The sequence below is a fragment of the Balaenoptera musculus genome, chromosome 7, assembly GCF_009873245.2.
Source record: "Balaenoptera musculus isolate JJ_BM4_2016_0621 chromosome 7, mBalMus1.pri.v3, whole genome shotgun sequence".
Classification (NCBI taxonomy): domain Eukaryota; kingdom Metazoa; phylum Chordata; class Mammalia; order Artiodactyla; family Balaenopteridae; genus Balaenoptera; species Balaenoptera musculus.
The window spans coordinates 55,939,327-55,960,093 of NC_045791.1; the positions used below are offsets into that span (position 1 = coordinate 55,939,327).

The 20,767-nt window shown below is 37.3% G+C and overlaps 2 protein-coding genes across 5 annotated transcripts in view; one reads left to right on the top strand and one right to left on the bottom strand.

Annotated features, from left to right (window-relative positions):
- Positions 1–14,990, top strand: part of LOC118897952 — a 46,175-nt gene extending 31,185 nt beyond the window's left edge. The window contains exon 5 of the mRNA XM_036857650.1: positions 14,859–14,990. Coding sequence (XP_036713545.1) covers positions 14,859–14,982 — 124 coding nt within the window. The 3' untranslated portion in view covers positions 14,983–14,990. The remainder of the gene's footprint in view (positions 1–14,858) is intronic.
- Positions 14,991–15,544: 554 nt separating this feature from the next.
- Positions 15,545–20,767, bottom strand: part of ATF2 (activating transcription factor 2) — a 79,823-nt gene continuing 74,600 nt past the window's right edge. For 2 of the 4 annotated variants that reach the window (XM_036857837.1, XM_036857840.1), the window contains one exon: positions 15,966–18,585. In XM_036857837.1, the coding sequence (XP_036713732.1) occupies positions 18,359–18,585 (227 nt within the window). In that variant the 3' untranslated portion in view covers positions 15,966–18,358. Of the gene's footprint in view, positions 15,892–15,965; positions 18,586–20,767 lie in introns of those variants that run through there. The other 2 variants (XM_036857839.1, XM_036857838.1) reach the window with 2 other exon arrangements.

The following is a 20,767-nucleotide window of genomic DNA, read 5'->3' on the forward strand; positions in this document are numbered from 1 at the left end:
AATGTTGTGTTAGTTTCAGGTGTACAGTAAAGTGAATCAGTTATACACATGCATGTATCTGTTCTTTTTTAGATTCTTTTCCCATATAGGTTATTACAGAATATTGAGTAGAGTTCCCTGTGCTATACAGTAGGTCCTTATCTATTTTATTTACAGTTAATCCCAATCTCCTAATTTATCCCTCCCCCCTCCCTTCCCCTTTGGTAATCATAAGTTTGTTTTCTACATCTGTGACTCTATTTCTGTTTTGTAAATAAGTTCATTTGTACCATTATTTTAGATTCCACATATAAGTGATACCATATAATATTTGTCTTTGTCTGACTTAGTATGATAATCTCTAGGTCCATCCATGTTGTTGCAATTGGCATTATTTCATTCTTTTTATGGCTAAGTAAGTTCCATTGTATATATGTACCACATTTTCTTTATCTACTCCTCTGTTGATGGACATTTAGGTTGCTTCCATGTCCTCTCTTTTGTAAACAGTGCTGCAATGAACATAGGGGTGCATGTGTCTTTTCGAATTATGGCTTTCTCTGGGTATATGCCCAGGAGTGGGATTGCTGGATCATATGGTAGCTCTATTTTTAGTTTTTTTAAGGACCCTCCATACTGTTCTCCATAGTGGCTGTACCAATTTACATTCCCACCAACAGTGTAGGAGGTTACCCTTTTCTCCACACTCTCTCCAGCATTTATTGTCTATAGATTTTTTGATGATGGCCATTCTGACGAGTGTGAGGAGATACCTAATTGTAGTTTTTTTTTTAATTTTATTGGAGTATAATTCATTTACAATGTTGTGTTAGTTTCAAGTGTACAGCAAAGTGAATCTGTTATAGAAATACATATATCCACTCTTTTTTAGACTCTTTTCCCATATAGGCCATTACAGAGTATTGAGTAGAGTTCCCTGTGCTATACAGTAGCTCCTTATTAGTTATCTATTTTATATATAGTAGTGTGTGTCAATCCCAATCTTCCAATTTATCCCTCCCCACTTTACTCCCTGGTAACCATAAGTTTATTTTCTACATCTGTAACTCTATTTCGTGTAGATAAGTTCATTTGTAGGCTTTTTTTTTAGATTCCACATATAAGTGATGTATGGTATTTGTCTTTCTCTGTCTGACTTACTTCACTCAGTATGAGAATCTCTGGGTCCATCCATGTTGCTGCAAATGCATTATTTTGTTCTTTTTTGTGGCTGGGTAATACTCCATTGTATATATGTGCCACATCTTCTTTATCCATTCCTTTGTTGATGGACATTTAGGCTGCTTCCATGTTCTGGCTATTGTGAATAGTGCTTCAATGAACATTGGGGTGCACGTATTTTTTCAGATTATGTTTTTTTCCTGAATATATGCCCAGGAGTGGGATTGCTGGATCATATGGTAGCTCTATTTTCAGTTTTTTAAGGAACCTCCATACTGTTCTCCATACTGGCTGTACCAGTTTGCATTCCCACCAACAGTGTAGGAGGGTTCTCATTTCTCCACACCCTCTCCAGCATTTACTGTTTGTAGATTTTTTGATGATGCCCATTCTGACCGGTGTGAGGTGATAACTCATTCTAGCCTTGATTTGCATTTCTCTAATAATTAGTCATGTTGAGCATCTTTTCATGTGCTTTTTAACCATCTGTATGTCTTCTTTGGAAAAATGTCTGTTTAGATCTTCTGCCCATTTTTAGATTGGGTTGTTTATTTTTTTGGTATTAAGCTGCATGAGCTGTTTGTATATTTTGGAGATTAATCCCTTGTCAGTTGCTTCATTTGCAAATATTTTCTCCCATTCTGAGGGTTGTCTTTTCATTTTGTTTATGGTTTCCTTTGCTGTGCGAGAGCTTTTAAGTTTAATTAGGTCCCATTTGTTTATTTTTGTTTCTTTTTTCATTACTCTAGGGGGTGGATTGAAAAAGATCTTGCTGCGATTTATGTCAAAGAACGTTCTGCCTATGTTTTCCTCTAAGAGTTTTATAGTATCCAGCCTTACATTTAGGTCTTTAATCCATTTTGAGGGTTTTTTTTGTGTGTATAGTGTTAGGGAGTGTTCTAATTTCATTTGTTTACATGTAGCTGTCCAGTTTTCCCAGCACCACTTATTGAAGAGACAGTCTTTTCTCCATCATATATTTTTGCCTCCTTTGTCATAGATTAGGTGACCATAGGTGCGTGGGTTTATCTCTGGACTTTCTATCTTGTTCCATTGAGCTATATTTCTGTTTTTGTGCCAGTGCCAGCACCATACTGTTTGGGTTTTTTAAAAAATAAATTTATTTATTTATTTTATTTTTGGATGTGTTGAGTCTTTGTTGCTGCATGTGGGGTTTCTCTAGTTGCAGTGAGCGGGGGCTACTCTTCATTGCAGTGCGCGGGCTTCTCATTGCGGTGTCTTCTCTTGTTGTGGAGCATGGGCTGTACGCGCACGGGCTTCAGTAGTTGCAGCACGTGGGCTCAGTAGTTGTGGCTCGTGGGCTCCAGAGCGCAGGATCAGTAGTTATGGTGCACGGGCTTAGTTGCTCTGCAGCATGTGGGATCTTCCCGGACCAGGGCTTGAATCCGTGTCCCCTGCATTGGCAGGCGGACTCTTAACCACTGTGCCACCAGGGAAGTCCCTGCATCTATTGAGATGATCATGTGGTTTTTACTCTTCAGTTTGTTAATGTAGTGTATCACATTGATTGATTTGCAGATATTGAAGAATCCTTGCATCCCTGGCATAAATCCCACTGGATCATAGTGGATGATCCTTTTCATGTGCTGTTGGATTTGGTTTGCTAGCATTTTGTTGAGGATTTTTGCGTCTATGTTCATCAGTGATATTGACCTGTAATTTTCTTTTTTTTTGTGGTATCTTTGTCTGGTTTTGGTATCAGGGTGATGGTGGCCTTGTAGAATAAGCTTGGGAGTGTTCGTTCCTATGTAATTTTTTGGAATAGTTTCAGAGGATAGGTGCTAACTCTTCTCAAAATGTTTGATATAATTCGCCTGTGAAGCCATCTGGTCCTGAACTTTTGTTTGTTGGAAGTTTTAAAATCACAGTTTCAATTTCAGTACTTGTGATTGGTCTGTTCATATTTTCTGTTTCTTCCTGGTTCAGTCATGGAAGGTTGTACCTTTCTAAGAATTTGTCCATTTCTTCTACATTGTGCAGTTTATTGGTGTATAGTTGCTTGTAGTCATCTCTTATGATCCTTTGTGTTTCTGTGGTGTCACTTGTAACTTCTTTTTCGTTTCTGATTTTATTGATTTGAGCCCTTTCCCTTTTTTCTTGATGAGCCTGGCTAAAGGTATTTCAAATTTGCTTATCTTTTCAAAGAACCAACTTTTAGTTTCATTGGTCTTTTCTATTGTTTTCTTCATCTCTGTATCATTTATTTCTGCTCTGATCTTTATGATTCTTTTTTTTTTAATAAATTTATTTATTTATTTATTTATGGCTGTGTTGGCTCTTTGTTTCTGTGCGAGGGCTTTCTCCAGTTGTGGCGAGCAGGGGCCACTCTTCATCGTGGTGCGCGGGCCTCTCACCGTCGCGGCCTCTCCCGTTGCGGAGCACAGGCTCCAGACGCGCAGGCTCAGTAGTTGTGGCTCACGGGCTTAGTCGCTCCGCGGCATGTGGGATCCTCCCAGACCAGGGCTCGAACCCGTGTCCCCTGCATTGGCAGGCAGATTCTTAATCACTGCGCCACCAGGGAAGCCCCTATGATTCTTTTTCCTTCTACTAACTTTGGGTTTTGTTTGTTCTTTCTCTAGCTGCTTTAGGTGTAAGGTTAGGTTGTTTGAGATTTTTCTTGTTTCCTGAGACAGGATTGTACTGCTATAACTTCCCTCTTAGAACTGCTTTTGCTGCATCTCATAGGTATTGGATCGTCGTGTTTTCATTGTTATTTCTCTCTAGGTATTTTTTGATTTCCTCTTTGATTTCTTCAGTGATCCATTGGTTGTTTAGTAACATATTGTTTAGCCTCCATGTGCATGTGGGCCACCCACTGGCATCTGCTCCTGATGCTGTCCCAGAGCACATGAGCCTGCCCAAGCAGGAGGGGGCAGATGTGGTGGCCTCCTAGGGCGCGTGAACCCTCTCTGGTGGGAGCCCCTCATAGGGCCCACAGAGGCAGGGGACAGCACATGGGGAAAGAGGCTGCAATGGCAGCCCCACTTTTCACGTGTCACTCAACAATGGCGCTTCACTTCTATGGCGCCCCGTGCTTCTGCAACAAACATTTCTGGTTGCGGAGCTCCTCATTCCCGTCCCTTCAGGCTGTCTCCTCACAGCCAACAGCAGTGCTTTTCCCAGGTCTACTCTCCAAACCTCATGTTCCAGCACCCAGCCCTCATGCACACCAGTGGACACACGTCTCAGGCTGGGGCGTGCAGGGCTGTGGCACGGACTATCTGTGTAGGTGTCACTCTGTGCTGCCTGCCACAGACTTGTTGCTGCGCTCTCCTCTGAGCCCCCGAAGCTCCCCTTCTGTCCCAGCTGATCTCCTGCTGGTGAGGGGGCTTCCCTGGATGCAGGAACCTCTCCTCTCCTTTACCTCCCCACCCCCAGGGGCACAGGTCCCATCCTGCTTCCTCCTTTCTTTTTTTTCCTTTCTTTCATCCTACCCAGTTACGTGGCGATCTTTCTTGTCCTTTTAGGTGTCTGAGGTCCTCTGCTATTGTTCAGCAGGTGCTCTGTGAGAATTGTTCCATTTATAGATGTATTCTTTTTAAAAATTATTTATTTATTTATTTATTTGTGGCTGCATTGGATCTTCATTGCTGCGCACAAGCTTTCTCTAGTTGCGGCGAGTGGGGACTACTCTTTGTTGCGATGCGTGGGCTTCTCATCGTGGTGGCTTCTCTTGTTGCGGAGCATGGGCTCTAGGCTTGCAGGCTTCATAGTTGTGGCAGACAGGCTCAGTAGTTGTGGCTCGTGGGCTCTAGAGCACAGGCTCAGTAGTTGTGGTGCACGGGCTTAGTCGCTCCACGGCATGTGGGATCTTCCTGGACCAGGGCTTGAACCTGTGTCCCCTGCATTTTCAGGCGGATTCTTAACCACTGCGCCACCAGGGAAATCCCTGTAGATGTATTCTTTTTTTTTTTTTTTTTTTTTTTAAAGCATTCTTTTCTTTATAGCTACTTTATTTATTTATTTATTATTTTTTTGACTGTGTTGGGTCTTCGGTTCGTGCGAGGGCTCTCTCCAGTTGCGGCAAGCGGGGGCCACTCTTCATCGCGGTGCGGGGACTGCTCTTCATCACGGTGCGCGGGCCTTTCACCATCGCGGCCCCCCCGTTGCGGGGCACAGGCTCCAGACGCGCAGGCTCAGCAGCCGTGGCTCACGGGCCCAGCCACTCCGCGGCACGTGGGATCCTCCCAGACCAGGGCTCGAACCCGTGCCCCCTGCACCAGCAGGCAGACTCTCAACCACTGCGCCACCAGGGAAGCCCTATATTCTTGATGTATTTGTGGGGAGAGGTGAACTCCACGTCCTCCTACTCTGCCATCTTGACTCCTCCCCCTCCATTATATGTTCTTGACTCCTTTGTTGTAAATTAATTGATCACATATGTATGAGTCTATTTCTGGGTTCCTTATTCTGTTCCATTGATCTGTATGTCTATTTTTATGCCAATACCATACTCTTTTGATTACTTTAGCTTTGTAGTATATGGTTGACCCTTGATCAAACTGGGGTTAGGGGCAGTGACCCTCTGTGCAGTTGAAAATTCACATATAACTTACAGTCAGCCATATGTACCCAGGGTCCCTCATATCCACAGTTTGCACCTGTGGATTCAACCAACTGCAGATCATTTAGTACCACAGTTTTTACTACTGAAAAAAATCCGTGTATAAGTGGACCCACGAAGTTCAAGTTCGTGTTGTTCAAGAGTCAACTGTAGTTTGAAATCAGGGATTGTGATGGCCTCCAGCTTTGTTCTTGTTTCTCAAGAGTGCCTTGGCTATCTGGTGCCTTTTGTGGTTCCATACAAATTTTAGGATTGTTTGTTCCATTTCTGTGAAAAATGCCATTGGAATTTTGATTGGAATTGCAATGACTGTAGATTTCTTTGGGTAGTATGTACATTTTAATTTTTCTAATTCATGAGCATGAAATTTCTTTCCATTTATTTGTATCTTCAATTTCTTTCATAAGTGTCTTATAGTTTCCAGTATACAAGTCTTTCACCTCCTTGGTTAAGTTTATTTCTGGGTATTTTATTCTTTTTGATGCAACTGTAAATGGAATTGTTTTCTTAAATTCTCTGATAGTATATGATTAGTATATAGAAATGCAACAGATACTGGTTTTGTATCCTGCAACTTAACTGAGTTCATTTATTCTAACAGTTTTTAGGTGGAGTCTTCAGGGTTTTCTATATATAATATCATGCTATCTGCAAATAGTGACAGATTACTTTTTCCTTTCCAATTTGGAGGTCTTTTATTTCTTTTTCTGGCCTAATTGCTCTGGCTAGGACTTCCAATACTATATTGAATAAAAGTGGCAGGAGTGGGCATCATTGTTTTGTTCCTGATCTTAAAGGAAAAGCTTTCAGTTTTTCACCATTGAATATGATGTTAGCTGTGAGCTTATCATATATGGCCTTTACTATGTTGAGGTATGTTCCTTCTATACCCACCTTTTTTATTTTTTATTTTTATTAATTAATTAATTAATTTATTTATTTATGGCTGTGTTGGCTCTTCATTTCTGTGCGAGGGCTTTCTCTAGTTGCGGCAAGTGGGGGCCACTCTTCATCACGGTGCGCGGGCCTCTCACTATCGCGGCCTCTCTTGTTGCGGAGCACAGGCTCCAGACACGCAGGCTCAGTAGTTGTGGCTCACGGGCCCAGTTGCTCCGCGACATGTGGGATCTTCCCAGACCAGGGCTCGAACCCGTGTCCCCTGCATTGGCAGGCAGATTCTCAACCACTGCGCCACCAGGGAAGCCCTATACCCACCTTTGTTGACAGTTTTAATTATAAATGGATGTCGAATTTTGTTAAATGTTTTTTCTGCAGCTATTGAGATAATCATATGATTTTTATCCATCATTTTGTTAATGTGGCATAATATATTTATTGATTTGCAGATGTTGAACCATCCATGCATCCCTGGAATAAGTCTCACTTGATCAAGATATAGGATCCTTTTAATGTATTGTTGAATTCAGTTTGCTAGTATTTTGTTGAGGATTTTTGCAGCGGCACTCATCAGGGATGTTAGACTGTAATTTTTTTTTTTCTTGTGGCGTCCTTGTCTGGTTTTGGTATCAGGGTAATGTTGGCCTTGTAAAATGAGTTTGGAAGTAGTCCCTCCTCCTCTATTTTTTGGAAGAGTTTGAGAAAGATTGGTATTAATTCTTCTTTAAATACTTGGTTGAATCTACCAGTGAAGCCATCTGGTCATAAATTTTTGTTTGTTAGGAGGTTTTTGATTACTGATTCAATCTCCTTACTAGTAATCAGTCTCTTCAGATTTTATGTTTCTTCATGATTCAGTCTTGGTAGGTTGTATGTTTCTAGGAACGTATCCATTCCTTATAGATTGTGAAATTTGTTGGCATATAATTGTTCATATAGTCTCTTATGATCCTTTGTATTAGTGGTATCAGTATTAACATATCCTCTTTCATTTCTGATTTTGGGTGCTCTCTTTTTCCTTGGTGAGTCTAGTTAAAGGTTTTTCAATTTTGTTTATCTTTTCAGAGAGCCAGCTCTTTCTTTTACTGATTTATTTTATTTTTGGTATGTATTTTGTTCTGATCTTTGTTATTTCCTTTCTTCTACTAATGTTGGGCTTGTTTTGTTCTTTTTTTTCTAGTTCCTTGAGGTATAAAGTTAGGTTGTTTGAGATTTTTCTTGTTTCTTAATGTAGGCATTTATTACTGTGATCTTCCTTCTTAGAACTGCTTTTGCTGTATCTCATAAATTTTGGTATGCTGTATTACCATTTTGTCTCAAGGTTTTTGTTGTTGTTGTTTGTTCATTTCCTTTAGATTTCTTCTTTGACCCACTATTTGTTCTGTAGCCTGTTGTTTAATCTCCACATATTTGTTAATTTTGGTAAGTTACATTCTCTTAAAAGTTCTCTTTTTATCAAGTTTTAAGTTAGTCCTGTGAAGTTGGTATTCTACTATGTTTTATGTCTCTGTTGAATTTAATCCCCCTTCCTGTTTATTTGTGTTTTTTTGTTTATAATTTTAAAACTTTATTGAAATATAACATTATATACAGAAAATCATGCTGACCATATCCCTTCTAATTTTTAAATCATTTGTCCCTCAGGAGCTTGTCTTTTCCTCTGTCCCTCTCTTCCTCCCTCCCTTCCTTCCTCAAAACCAAATTTGGGGTGTTACTGCTCCTCTCTCCTGTCCTTTTTAAATATTAATTTCTACTTGTATTTTCCTTTTTCTAATCTTTCCTTCTATTATCTTTTTTTTTGTTATTGTTTTTATAACTTTTTGAGTTATTTAGCTCATTTTCAGCCTTTCTTCCTTTCCTATTTAAGTTTATGAAATTCCCTCTCTGTACATGTTTTGACATGTCAGGTTTTTATTTTATTTTTTAAGGTTTATTTATTATTTATTTATTTTTAAAATTTTTGGCTGCATCGGATCTTAGTTGCAGCACACTGGATCTTTTGTTGTGGCACACGGGCTTCTCTCTAGTTGTGGCACGCGGGTTTTCTCTAGCTGTGGTGTGCAGGCTCCAGGGCACATGGGCTCTGTAGTTGTGGCACGCAGGTTCCAGAGCGCGTGGGCTCTGCAGTTTGTAGCATGCAGGCTCTCTAGTTGAGATGCACGAGCTCAGTAGTTGTGGTGCTTGGGCTTAGTTGCCCCGCGGCATATGGGATCTTAGTTCCCTGACCAGGGATTGAACCTGCATCCCCTGCATTGTAAGGCGTATTCTTTACCACTGGACCACCTGGGAAGTCCCGTGACATGTCAGGTTTTTAATCTCTTGTCTTTGTCTCACTGTTAAACAACAGTTAAATAATAGAATTCTGGGTTGACTGTCATTTTTCCCTGAGTGATTTTAAAGGTTTTGAACATAGACTCTTTTGGGGGAAATTTTCAAAAAACACTAATTAGAGAAAATAGTGTAGAGTTAACAATTATCAATATTTCTTTAGCATTGTTTGGTTTTTTTTTGGGGGGGGGTGATGGAGGGTTCTTAGTCCTTTGTGTAATAGTATCTTTTCTCTGCTTTTGAGATTTTCTCTGTCTTTGAAGTTCTAAAGTATCCACATGTGTTCAGGTAGAGATTTAGTTTTATGTAAACTGTTTCTTGAATCTGAGAATTCATGTTTTTCATTTATCTTAGATAATTTTCAATCATTATTTTTTAATACAATCTCTCCCATTTTAAAAAGTCCTTCCTTCTGGAATTCCTGTTAAACACATGTAGGAGCTTCTTATTCTACTGTCTCTTAAGTTTTCTCTTATATTTCCTTCTTTGTCTCTCCTTCCTACATTCTGTGTAATTTCTTCAGGTCTAATTTGAGTTTACTATTCTCTATGGTTCTAGTCTACAATTAACATATTAATTGACCTTTCAATTTCAATGTGTGTATTTTTCACTTGTAAAAGTTCTGTTGATTATTTTTCAAATCTCCCTGTTCATATTTCATAGTACAGTCATCCCTTGGAGTCCAGTCCACAGTATTGATTCTAGGGCTCCCCTTGAATACCAAAATCCATGGATGCTCAAGTCCCTTAAATAAAATGCCATAGCATAGCCAGGCCTCTGTATCCACAAATGCAGAACCTGCAAATATGAAGGGCCAACTGTATCTTATTCTTTCCTTAGGGTTTTGATTTCTTCTTTTTATTTGTTAATCATTTCAACATACTTATACATTTTTTCTGACTGTTTTATTAGCTCAAGTTCCTGGTGCTCTAATTATCCTGTTTGTTGTTTGTTAATCCTGGTTTATGATAGTTTTTTTTTTTTTAAACATACTCATTTTTAGTGGGATAAACTTTTTTCCTGTGACATTTAAGTATGACCTGGATTGTGGGAATGTTCACTTGTAGAGACTCTGCATTTGTGCCCAAAAGCTATCCCATTCATTTTTCAGCTTGGATTCCTAGATCATGTGGATAATGCACATTAAAGCATTGCAACCAGGGACTTCTCTGGTGGCACAGCGGTTAAGAATCCTCCTGCCAATGCAAGGGACATGGGTTCGAGACCTGGTTTGGGAAGATCCCACATGCTGTGGAGCGACTAAGCCCGTGCACCACAACTACTGAGCCTGCACTCTAGAGCCCGTGAGCCACAACTACTGAGCCCACATGCCACAACTAATGAAGCCCGCGTGCCTAGAGCCCATGCTCGGCAACAAGAGAAGCCACCAGCCCCTGCTTGCTGCAACTAGAGAAAGCTCGTGTGCAGTAACGAAGACCCAATGCAGCCAAATATAAAAAGATAAATAAATTATAAAAAAACCCCAACACATTGCAACTGAACTGCACAGGGCAGGAGGGTTCCATTTTTTGTTTCATATATATATGTGTGTGTATATATATGTGTGTGTGTGTGTGTATATTTATATATTTTTATTCATTCATTCATTCATTCAGGCTGCACCAGGTCTTAGTTGTGACACACGGGCTCTTTGTTGTGGCATGTGGGATCTTTTAGTTGTGGCATGCGGGATCTTTTTTTTTAGTTGCGGCATGAGGACTTCTTAGTTGCAGCATGCATGCGGGATCTAGTTTCCCCGACCAGGGATCAAACCTGGGCACCCCCTGCATTGGGAGCATGGAGTCTTACCCACTGGACCACCACGGAAGTCCCAGGAGGGTTCCATTTTTCAGGGGAGATTTTTTTTTTTAACTCAGAACTTAGGCAGAAACAAACAAGCTTCCTTTTGTATTTCTTTGTGGGTATAATCGCACTTTAATGTAGGGGTCTAGCTCCAGAAATCAGAGAGCCCAAGACTTTCCTCCTATCCCCAGATGAGAAAATCCAAGTGCCTATACAGGTTATTGTCACTTATCTCAGTCATTGTACTGAAAATGTTCCCACAGGTCATGAAAGACCTTTATATTGCCAAACTAAGTGGCATTTTAAATCTTCACACCCCTTGACGTTTTTGTTGCATGTAAACCACTTCTCTTTTAAATTTTGCTTTTCTTGTTTGTGGTGTACACAACACATTCATTTGGGGTTAGGAGATGGGTGTGCATGTTGCTGCCACTTACTGGTTGTGTGACTTTGGTCAAATAACTTTTGAGTTTGATTTCTTATCTAAAATAGGGATAATACCATCTTCATAGCATTCAGAGGTTCTAATAAGTTAATATCTATAAAAGCACTTAATAAATTATAGACCACTATAGAAATTATCATACTATCTTGGTTCTCTTCTGACCATTATGCCTTTTTTCTTTATTATAATCATTTGGTATGATTCAAGATGTGATTTTCTGCCTGTCTCCCATTACATCTCCTTTCAAATAATTCAGTCTCAGGACTTTAATGACCAACGTCTAAATCTTTCATCAGCTCTTTCTTCTTACTAAAACAATGCTACTACTATCATAGGGTTGTGATGATGATTAAATGAAATAAATGCAGGCAACTTAGTAAATAATACATACTCAATAGAGGCTATTATTACATTTTTATGTGCTTCCTGGACATTTGCATTTATCTTCAAAATACAGATCATCTTTCCTTCCCAAACTGGCTTCCTTTCCCAGCTTCCTTGTTCTTACAGGTGATAACCACCATTCCCCAGTCTGTCAAGCCTGAAAAATGGAGTCTTCTGACCTTTTTGCTCTTCATCATCTCCCTTACTAGTCTATAAATTCTATAGATATTTCTTGCAAGACATTCCTTCCACCTATTCCTTTTGCTCCTAATTGGCTCTCCTTCCTTAGTGCTGGTTACAACTCATGCTTGGATTAGTGCAATTTGTAGGCTGGTTTCCATGTGGGCCAGCCTTCCTATTGTTGCACATTTTTAAAGCCACTTTCACGTCCCTCTTGTGAAAGTCAATAGTTTCCCGTTTCCTAGTCTAAATCAACTTTTAGGACCCTGTATAATCTAGCCCTATTCTAGCTATGCAATTTTTCTCATTCCTAACCCTCTTCTTCCCGTCTTTCCACTGTCTTATAAACGTAATACATTTGTTTATCTAATCTTTTGTCTTTACCTTTGTTTCCTTTCTATCCCAATCTCACTCATAATTTAAGGTGAAGTTCAAATATGTGGTTTGTCTCCTTTTGTGAACTTATAACACCTGTTTCAGAAGTTGTAGATTGTGATTATTTCCTGTCACAGGTGTAACAAGTATTTTTGTCTTTCCAAATGGATCCTACTTGAGGGTAAGATCCTGGTCTTTTTGTTTTTACTGTGGTCCCTACAGTCCAACACCTCAGCACAAAGTAGGTGCTTACTAGGTACTTACTAACCAAATTCTCATCCATGGCCTGTCATTTAGTGGGCCAATACTCCTAAGTACTTTCACCAGCAAAAGACACCTAAATTAATTATCTTATGTTAGGAATTCTGATAAAAAATTGGGGGAAAACTTAAAGCACGAGATTAAAGTATTTTTAAATTATAAATAATTTAAAATTATACATAATTTTATGCACTACTAGTTACAGCAACAAATATCTTTTATGCAAGTTCTTATAGATCAATAATATTTTCAATAGCTCACTACTTTTGAGGCACTTATAACAGCTTCTACAGATAAACAGGACACATTAATGAAAATGACAGTGGAAGCAAATCTTATTTTCAAAATTGTTATCTAGTGTTACCTTGTCACAAACTCTAGTCCATAGAAAAGAACTGCAATCAGTTTTATTTGAATTGGTCTTCAGTGTCATGAAAAAGATCTGAAGATCTTTGCTTGCAATATGTTAATGTAGGCTATTAACATGATTGTTCATAATTTAGCAGATTGCCTCACAGTGCTGGAAGTCAATTACCTCAGAAACCATTAGCTGAGCCAAATAAATTAAGATGTAATGTTGGAAGTATTTTTCTAAAAATTTAATAACTGGGGAAAGTCAATAATTATCTGTTGAATAATTTTTAAATGCTCAAATTAGGATAGTTGTATTACCTAACTCATTTTATTTTTCACTGATGTTATTAGACCCTATAACAAAGAATTTTAACAAGCACACCTCCCCAAAATAGAGGAACTTAGCTACATGTTTAATTACACAGAGATAAAAAAAAGTTATTGTTGAGAAAAAAATAAACAAAATTGATTATCCATTTAATACTGTATTGTGCAAAAGGGTTTATTTTTAAGGATAATGGTATTCACAGATTTTCTCATTTCCTCAAAAATACATAATGCATTTCTTCCCAGTTATGAGAAACTTATTATAGACAACTGTCATCTTAAATTCTGCGAAGTAAATGCCATTAAATATTTTTTGTGTCTGTCAAGTTATAGAAAACAGCATTTCTTCTTAATTTACATGCTTTTAAAAAATTATTAAAGCAAAAATAATTTTAAAAGAGCTCTTTTGAGGGAACACTCTCTCCTGTCTACTTTCATAGAAAGCAAAATCTACTGTAAAGTGAATAAAGTAAACCTACCTTTATTTGACTTAACTGATAGTTAAAAATGAAATTCATAATCAGAAATACTTTCTCAAATAATTGAGGTAACACATGATAAAACCATGGTTCAAAAAATTCTAGCTCAATGAATTATTTCTTAAATGTAAAATCTAATGCAAAATGAGGCAAGGAAGGCACTGTGACCATGACAACAGTGTACTAATGACATCGTCTTCTCATAAAGCCATTGGAAAAATTTGCATGTGCATTTGAGGAAAAAGATACAACTCACTGGCCCACTGTTGAATAACAGAATCCTTCTAGTTTGAGTACTGTGACATATTTGATAATTTTACAATTAACATTTGGTGCTTTGGACTGCTACAGTAGAATGAAACTATGCATAGTTTTTATTGTAGGTTCCAATGTCACATGGCCTTGGTTATTTCAGAACTAATAAATCCTTTAGCTTTAGAAACATTTTCACTGATTGTACTTTTTCTATGGCAATGTATAATTGGCAACTCACCATTTACTTAAATGGTAGGGCTATTTATTTCTCCAGAAAAATCTTTATTCTACATTTTGTGTTTTTTTTTCCCCCACACAGAAGGATCTTAATACTTTGCTTCAATGAAAACCCAAGTCTCAATCTACAGTTACAGATAGCCAGAAAGACCTGCACTTAAAAAAAAAAAAAAAGTATGAGAATTACAGAAAAAATTTATTTGTATTTATTGATAGTTTAAAGAAATGATTTTTCATAATTATATCAGACATAAAATGGTAATAAAATTTTAATTGCTTCAAAAGTATTATCTTGTGGTCAAGCTAATCTATTTAGAAATGTCAGATTAAAATTTTCTTCTAAATGTCTTTATTTTAGAACTAATTGCTTTGATAACTCTGTGTTCTTCAGGTATTTTGTGTGTGTCTGTCTGTGTGATTGTACATGTGTATATTTTTATAAGATGAAGTCCCAGGAGTTAATAGGATTCTCCCATAATTAGAGTCTCACAAATAAATTATTAATGTCAAGCATCAAACTCTATAGTTTCAGAGATGGAGAATTAGCAAAACTACACTTAACGGTAAGTACATGCCACAAACAAGAGTTTATCTTTCCTGTCCTCTGCAATAAGTCAAAGCAGACGTGGTCTTTCAGTGTATCATTAGTCAAATTTTGTTACAGAAACACATCAGTTTGTCTTCATGAAATCTTTTATCTAATATCATGTAAGTTAGATTAAGCACATTTGTTGAAATGTATACCTTAAAATAAAAAATAGCCATGTGATTCTTTACATCTTTTCAGTTTGGTTCTATCTGAGAGAAGACTGAGACGTCCACTCCAGTGCTCTCCAGCACAACTGGTATGTCTGTTTCTTTACTTAGCACTTATCGCTTCTAACATAGTAAGATGTACTTATTTACTGTGATAATTGTGTTTCCCAGCCCCCCCCCCCCCTTCCCCACTTAGAATGTAAACTTCACAAAGGCAGGGGTTTTTGTGTTTTGGCTATTGGTATATTCCAAGTGCCTAGAACAAAAACTGACAGACACCTAGTAGTGCTCAAATATTCACTGCATAAAACAACGTGATTGATAGAAGATGAGGTCAGAGATGTGGATGGGGGAACAGATCATCCTGTAGGCCACTGTAATGACTCCAGCTCTGAATGCAATGAGGAGCCACTCTAGAATTCGGAGCAGAGGAGTGCCATAACCTGATACGTGTTTGAAAAGCTTCACTCTAGCTGCTGTGTTGAGGATGGGCTGTAGTAGGCAGGGTGGAAGAAAGGAGACGGATCTGGGTGAGGAACGATGAGGGCACAGATCAGGGTGACAGCACTGGAAATGGTGAGGAGTGGTTGAATTCTGTATTACTCTGAAGGTAAAGCAAACAGTATTTCCCGATGTGTTGGATGCAGGCTGTGAGAAAAGAGAGGAATCAAGGTTGTTGATTTAAGCAACTGGAAGGGATAGAGTTTTAATCAACTGATTGATTGATTTATGAAACATTATGGGAGCAATGTGTTTGAAGGTAGGGTGAGGGAAGATTAGAGTTCAGTATTGAAGATACTCTGTTTATGTTTTGTCAGGCAGTCACTAAGATAAACCCAAGGCGGGTGCATCCGTATGTGGCTCTGTGTGTGGCTCAGGCAATCTTCTGGGCTGGAGACATAAATTAAAGGTTCATTTTGTATGAACGAGGCTTAAAGTGAATTCAGAGAAGAGGAAAGAGGCCTGAACACCCTTGCAGCTGAAAGGTCGTTCTTCTTTGAGAAGGAATGAATTTTATCACAGAAATAGAAAGAATATCAGGTTCTTCTCAGGTAATAAACACCCTGAAGGAGAAAAACATCATTATCAGGTGATGTTACCTTATGAAGGATAGGTAAGAACAAGCAAATTATGAACATAATTTAAAGATAGAATTTATTCTCTGATGGTTTACTCATGCAAACTGCACATAAAAGAAAATAGTACAGTTTGTGTAACATTGCAAATATAAGGACTCAAAATGCTAGGTACAGAAGTAGTGTGACATCCTGAAAGTCAAAATGGAATTTGTGTTTATACAACTAATAATGATTTTTATTTGCTGAGTACAGACTGATTGATTGATTTACAATGAAAGTTTTGCTAACCTTGGTAATAAGCTCATTAACTGTTTACATGACTTCTTACATCTATGTAGTTTTATTTTACAGTTGCAAGAATTCCTGTTACCAAAGAACTTTTAACTTGCATAAATAATAAAATTTAAGAAAAATGCACTGAATGACCCAGGAGAGTGAAAAATGGAGGCTTTTCCTAACCCATTCAAACTACAATAAAAAACAGCCTTCTTGCAGAATTCATATTTTGTGCCTTTGAGATCAACTCCTTAGCATAACTATGGCAAAATCATGATTAGAAATTGATTACTGGAAAATTATAAAATCAGTTAAAAATAAAAAAAATTTTAGAAGTAGAATTATCAACCAAAAATGGTATCATTTTTAATACGCCAAACAATAAAATTCCTATTATCTTCATACTTAAAAGTCCTGAAATGTCATTTGTATAATCTGAATGTTTCCCAGTTTGGAACTTAGGCAGCTGGAATATTTCCTTGAATTACCAAGGATATTCCATACCGGTTTTTAAATGTCAGTCTCATTAGGAGATGGCACTGAGACTTCAGCAAACAGTGTAGTATGGATGCAGAATGAACTACACAACTTATTATAAATGCATTACAGATATTTACATAATGGAATCCTGCTCGAATGCCAGAAGTTGCTACTGGGGAGGACTCATAACTATTTTACAAAGTTTTCTTACACACGTCTACTACATTTTTATTTTTTAACAATTTTGTCTATTTTAAAATATTGTACTGTATTTTGAACATAACTGTAGAATAAAAATAGATAATGGCACATTAGAAAACTCAGTATCCCACAGATGACTGGATAATGAGAAAAGTGTACCTACAATCATCTCATCAGAAACAAACTACATCATGGAATGTTTGTTAGTTATCCAAGCCTGCACAGTAACGACATCTTAAATTGCAATCATCTATTGGCCAGCTTCACACTGAAGGCATCGTTAAACATTCAAGCAAAGATTGCTGGCATAAACTATTGAAAGACACACACACACACACACACACACACACACACACACACACTCTCTCTCTCTCTCTCTCTCTCACTCTTGTTTCCCATATTATAATTACATTGTTCTAAAGATAGATACTGATTTTTTTCCCACGAGAAACGTTATCAAAATTCGCTACTAAAAGATGACAGTGCTTTCACAAGAATAAGTACAAGTTAGCTTGCAAGTACAAGACAATGGGGGTAAACAGTCTTAAATTTTCTAAGTAGTAATTTTTAGGCTTTTCTGGCAACCATACCTTACTTGATTATGCATAAACTTCTCAGTTTGAAACCTGAAATCTGCAAAACAAAACAAACAAAACAAAACCAAACCAAAAACTAATTTCAAAAAATTATTAGATACCTGATAACCCTGTATTGTACATTATATAATTTCATATTTTGTTAGTCTCAAAACATAGGGTTTAAAATACTGAATTTAAGCCTTAAAAAATAGTCATTTTTGAAATGATTGATAAAGGATTCCAAAATTCATGCCTACTTAAAATCTTAAAAAAAAAAAGAAAACGCACTGTTACTGATCTTCATTTAGTTTAAGTGTGCATAAAAGCACTGTATGTCTTTTACCATGTTTCACTCACTTAAAAAGTGTTCGATAATGTTCTTCCTTTTGCATAATGTGCAAAATAAAAGGCAAAAAGATTAAAAGCAAATTTCTATATTTCTCTTGCTAGTGCTTTATGACCTTGTTAACACTACAAAGTCAATAGGGACTATGCAGAACTTTGGTATAAATGATATAACAATACTACCATCACAGTTGAGGGTTAAGAGGTGGTCAAAAGAAATGGAAGTGGGAAGAGAGATTCAGTAACACCCCCATTTATTAAAACGCCACAAAATTAAAAGTGAAATAAACCACAATGAATTATAATACAATTTACACGTTGAGCACAGAAAAATTAATAAATCTAACAATATTTATAAAAAAAGCAAAATCAGTCTTTTTCCAGAGACTAAAAACTGTTGTTGTTCAGTCTGATCATCAACTGCTGCTACACCAACTTTAGAGCCAAATTTAATTTCAAGTAAAAAAAAAAATTTACAACCACAGACTTCGCATAAATGGAAACTGGTCTTTCCTTGATTTCCCTTTGAAGTCACTAATGAGTATCTAAAACTGCTGCACTGAGGTTTTTAATCAACTTCCTGAGGGCTGTGACTGGGAGGAAGGAGCCGTGACAATCTGTGAAAGCGCAGGCTCTGCACTCTGGTCCGCCATCCGTGTGAGGACTGAAGTGGCTACAGCTTCTGCCTTGGAAGTTGAACTGACTCCATTGGATGTGCTGACAGAACTATGCTGTATAGCTTCAGTATGTGGACTACTCGGCACTGACAGGTCTTCTGAACTATCATCTTTATCAGCAGCTGAGTGGAAAAAAGGAAACTACTCAGTTTCTTAAAAAAGTTGTAAGAATTTATCAGGTTGAGTCAATGCACAGAATAAAAAGATGGCATTTTACGGAATCAGTTTAGAGAAGTTGGTATGACTGAAATTGAGTAATTGAAAGGTGGCTATAAGTCATGAGGTAGGCAATTTTGCCTGTAACAGGCTTAACAAGGCACAAGCATGCACATGGAAACACCTCAATGCCCAGTGCCACATAAAAGAGAGCTGAAGAATTATTTGCTAAATAGTGTTAAGGAAGAAAATTGGGTAGGAATTTGGGAGATAGGTCTCTTATAGATATAGTCAAATACTTACCCCAGCAACACATTTAACAAAACCAGTCTGTCTGCCTACATGCCATTCTTATTAAAAGATTAAAAAATTTATAACCATATGCATAAACAAAATGAATTCTAACATACAAATTATATCTTCAAATAATTCCCTCTGCAGAACTATTTTTATTCTGGCTGACTTTCCATCTAAGGCAGCAATGGATGATTATAACACCTGATTCTAATGATGCATACACATGAGAATAAGCAATATTTAGAATCTAAATGCCACCAGCTGTTATAGTTGCATGAATTAATTGAGATTCAAATAAAAATCCATATAAAACTCAAGATACTGTAATTGAAAAGATATTCAGGAAAGGGCATTCTAAATATTTATGAAAATATATCTACCATTTTTTAGGCTTTAACAACAAATCTTCTACAACTTTCTTATTTTAATGGAAGAGAATCCAATAATTTCATTTAGTGAAAAATCTGATAAGTACAACACACAAATAATTATGGAGTATGCAAGTTATGAGACACAATGATAGCATGAACACCTGTGAACCCAGCCCCCAACTTAAAGAGAAAATTGCTAGTAACACTCGTGCTTCTTGGAGGCTCCTCTCGTCACCAAAGGCAGTCACCATTCTGGTATGTATTTCTTTTACCATTCCCTTGTTTTTTCTTTGAAGCTTTACCAAATAGGTATATATCCCTAAACAGTACTGTTTAGCTTTGTTTCTTTCTGAACACTCTAAAATAATTTTTATTTAGTGTTTAGAAGTGATAATAAGCTGGCTTTCTATCAAATCTGACAATACATACTGGCCTGCTTACTGATGGCCAGGTGCTCATTCTGAAAGTCAATTATTAAAAGACTGTGGACCCCATGAAGTAGGACTTACCCCATGATTTGTAATGTAGAAGATAGAGGGGGAGGAATCTGGCAAGTACAACTTTAGTTCAGATAAAATTCTTCATTTTGAGGGTTTTCTGAAATATAGTAGCTCTTACAGAATTTTAATGTGATAGAATCTCACCCTCTCTATAAATCTGCTTTAAATGCAAAACTACACCACTGGATAAAAATCTGACCTCAAGATACAGTAAAAAAAAAAAGAAAAAAAAAAAAGCACAATCAGTAATCCTATTTAAAATTATATAAAGCAGAAAGGATACTGTTCTGATCAAGCAATAATGAATGTTATAAACTATTTACAATTCAGTTATATAGCCAATACAATTGTTATGCATTCACAGAAAACACTGGCAAATGACAGTTTAACTAGAGAGAACAGTAAAAAGCCCTCTATTTCACCACTATTGAACATGACAACAAAATGTCCTTTCTCTCAATGTTACATTCTAGGGATATAACAGCTTTCAGAAATAAAGAGGCTGATCTGTGATGAGTGGTATAAGGAAATGTAAATATATTGTGGAGGCGATGACTCAAAATGAAACAGTAAGTTGTAAGGGACAAGTGCTTATCTACCTCCAGGCTTTCAGAGTTCGGTAAAACAAATCTTTAGGCTGTACAAAGAAGCAGGTACTCACTTATAAATTATGTAATTATAAATTTTATGTATAAAATACCTTTATAATGTGATACAGCTGCACCTATGTCGAGTTCTAGATGGTAAGGGGAGAAAAATTACTAATATAATCACAAGCTCTAGAAAGATACAAGAGATCTTACTGCACTCACAGAGTCATTTTTGGCCCTACTTTAACCAGCTGTTTGACAATTCACTCTCTCTGAAGTTCCACCAATGTTTATACATATTTTCATTAATGAAAATATAAGCTCACAATTTAGGGCCCAATAAGCTTTTCTTCCCACTTATGATTACAGAAACAACTATAATACAATGTT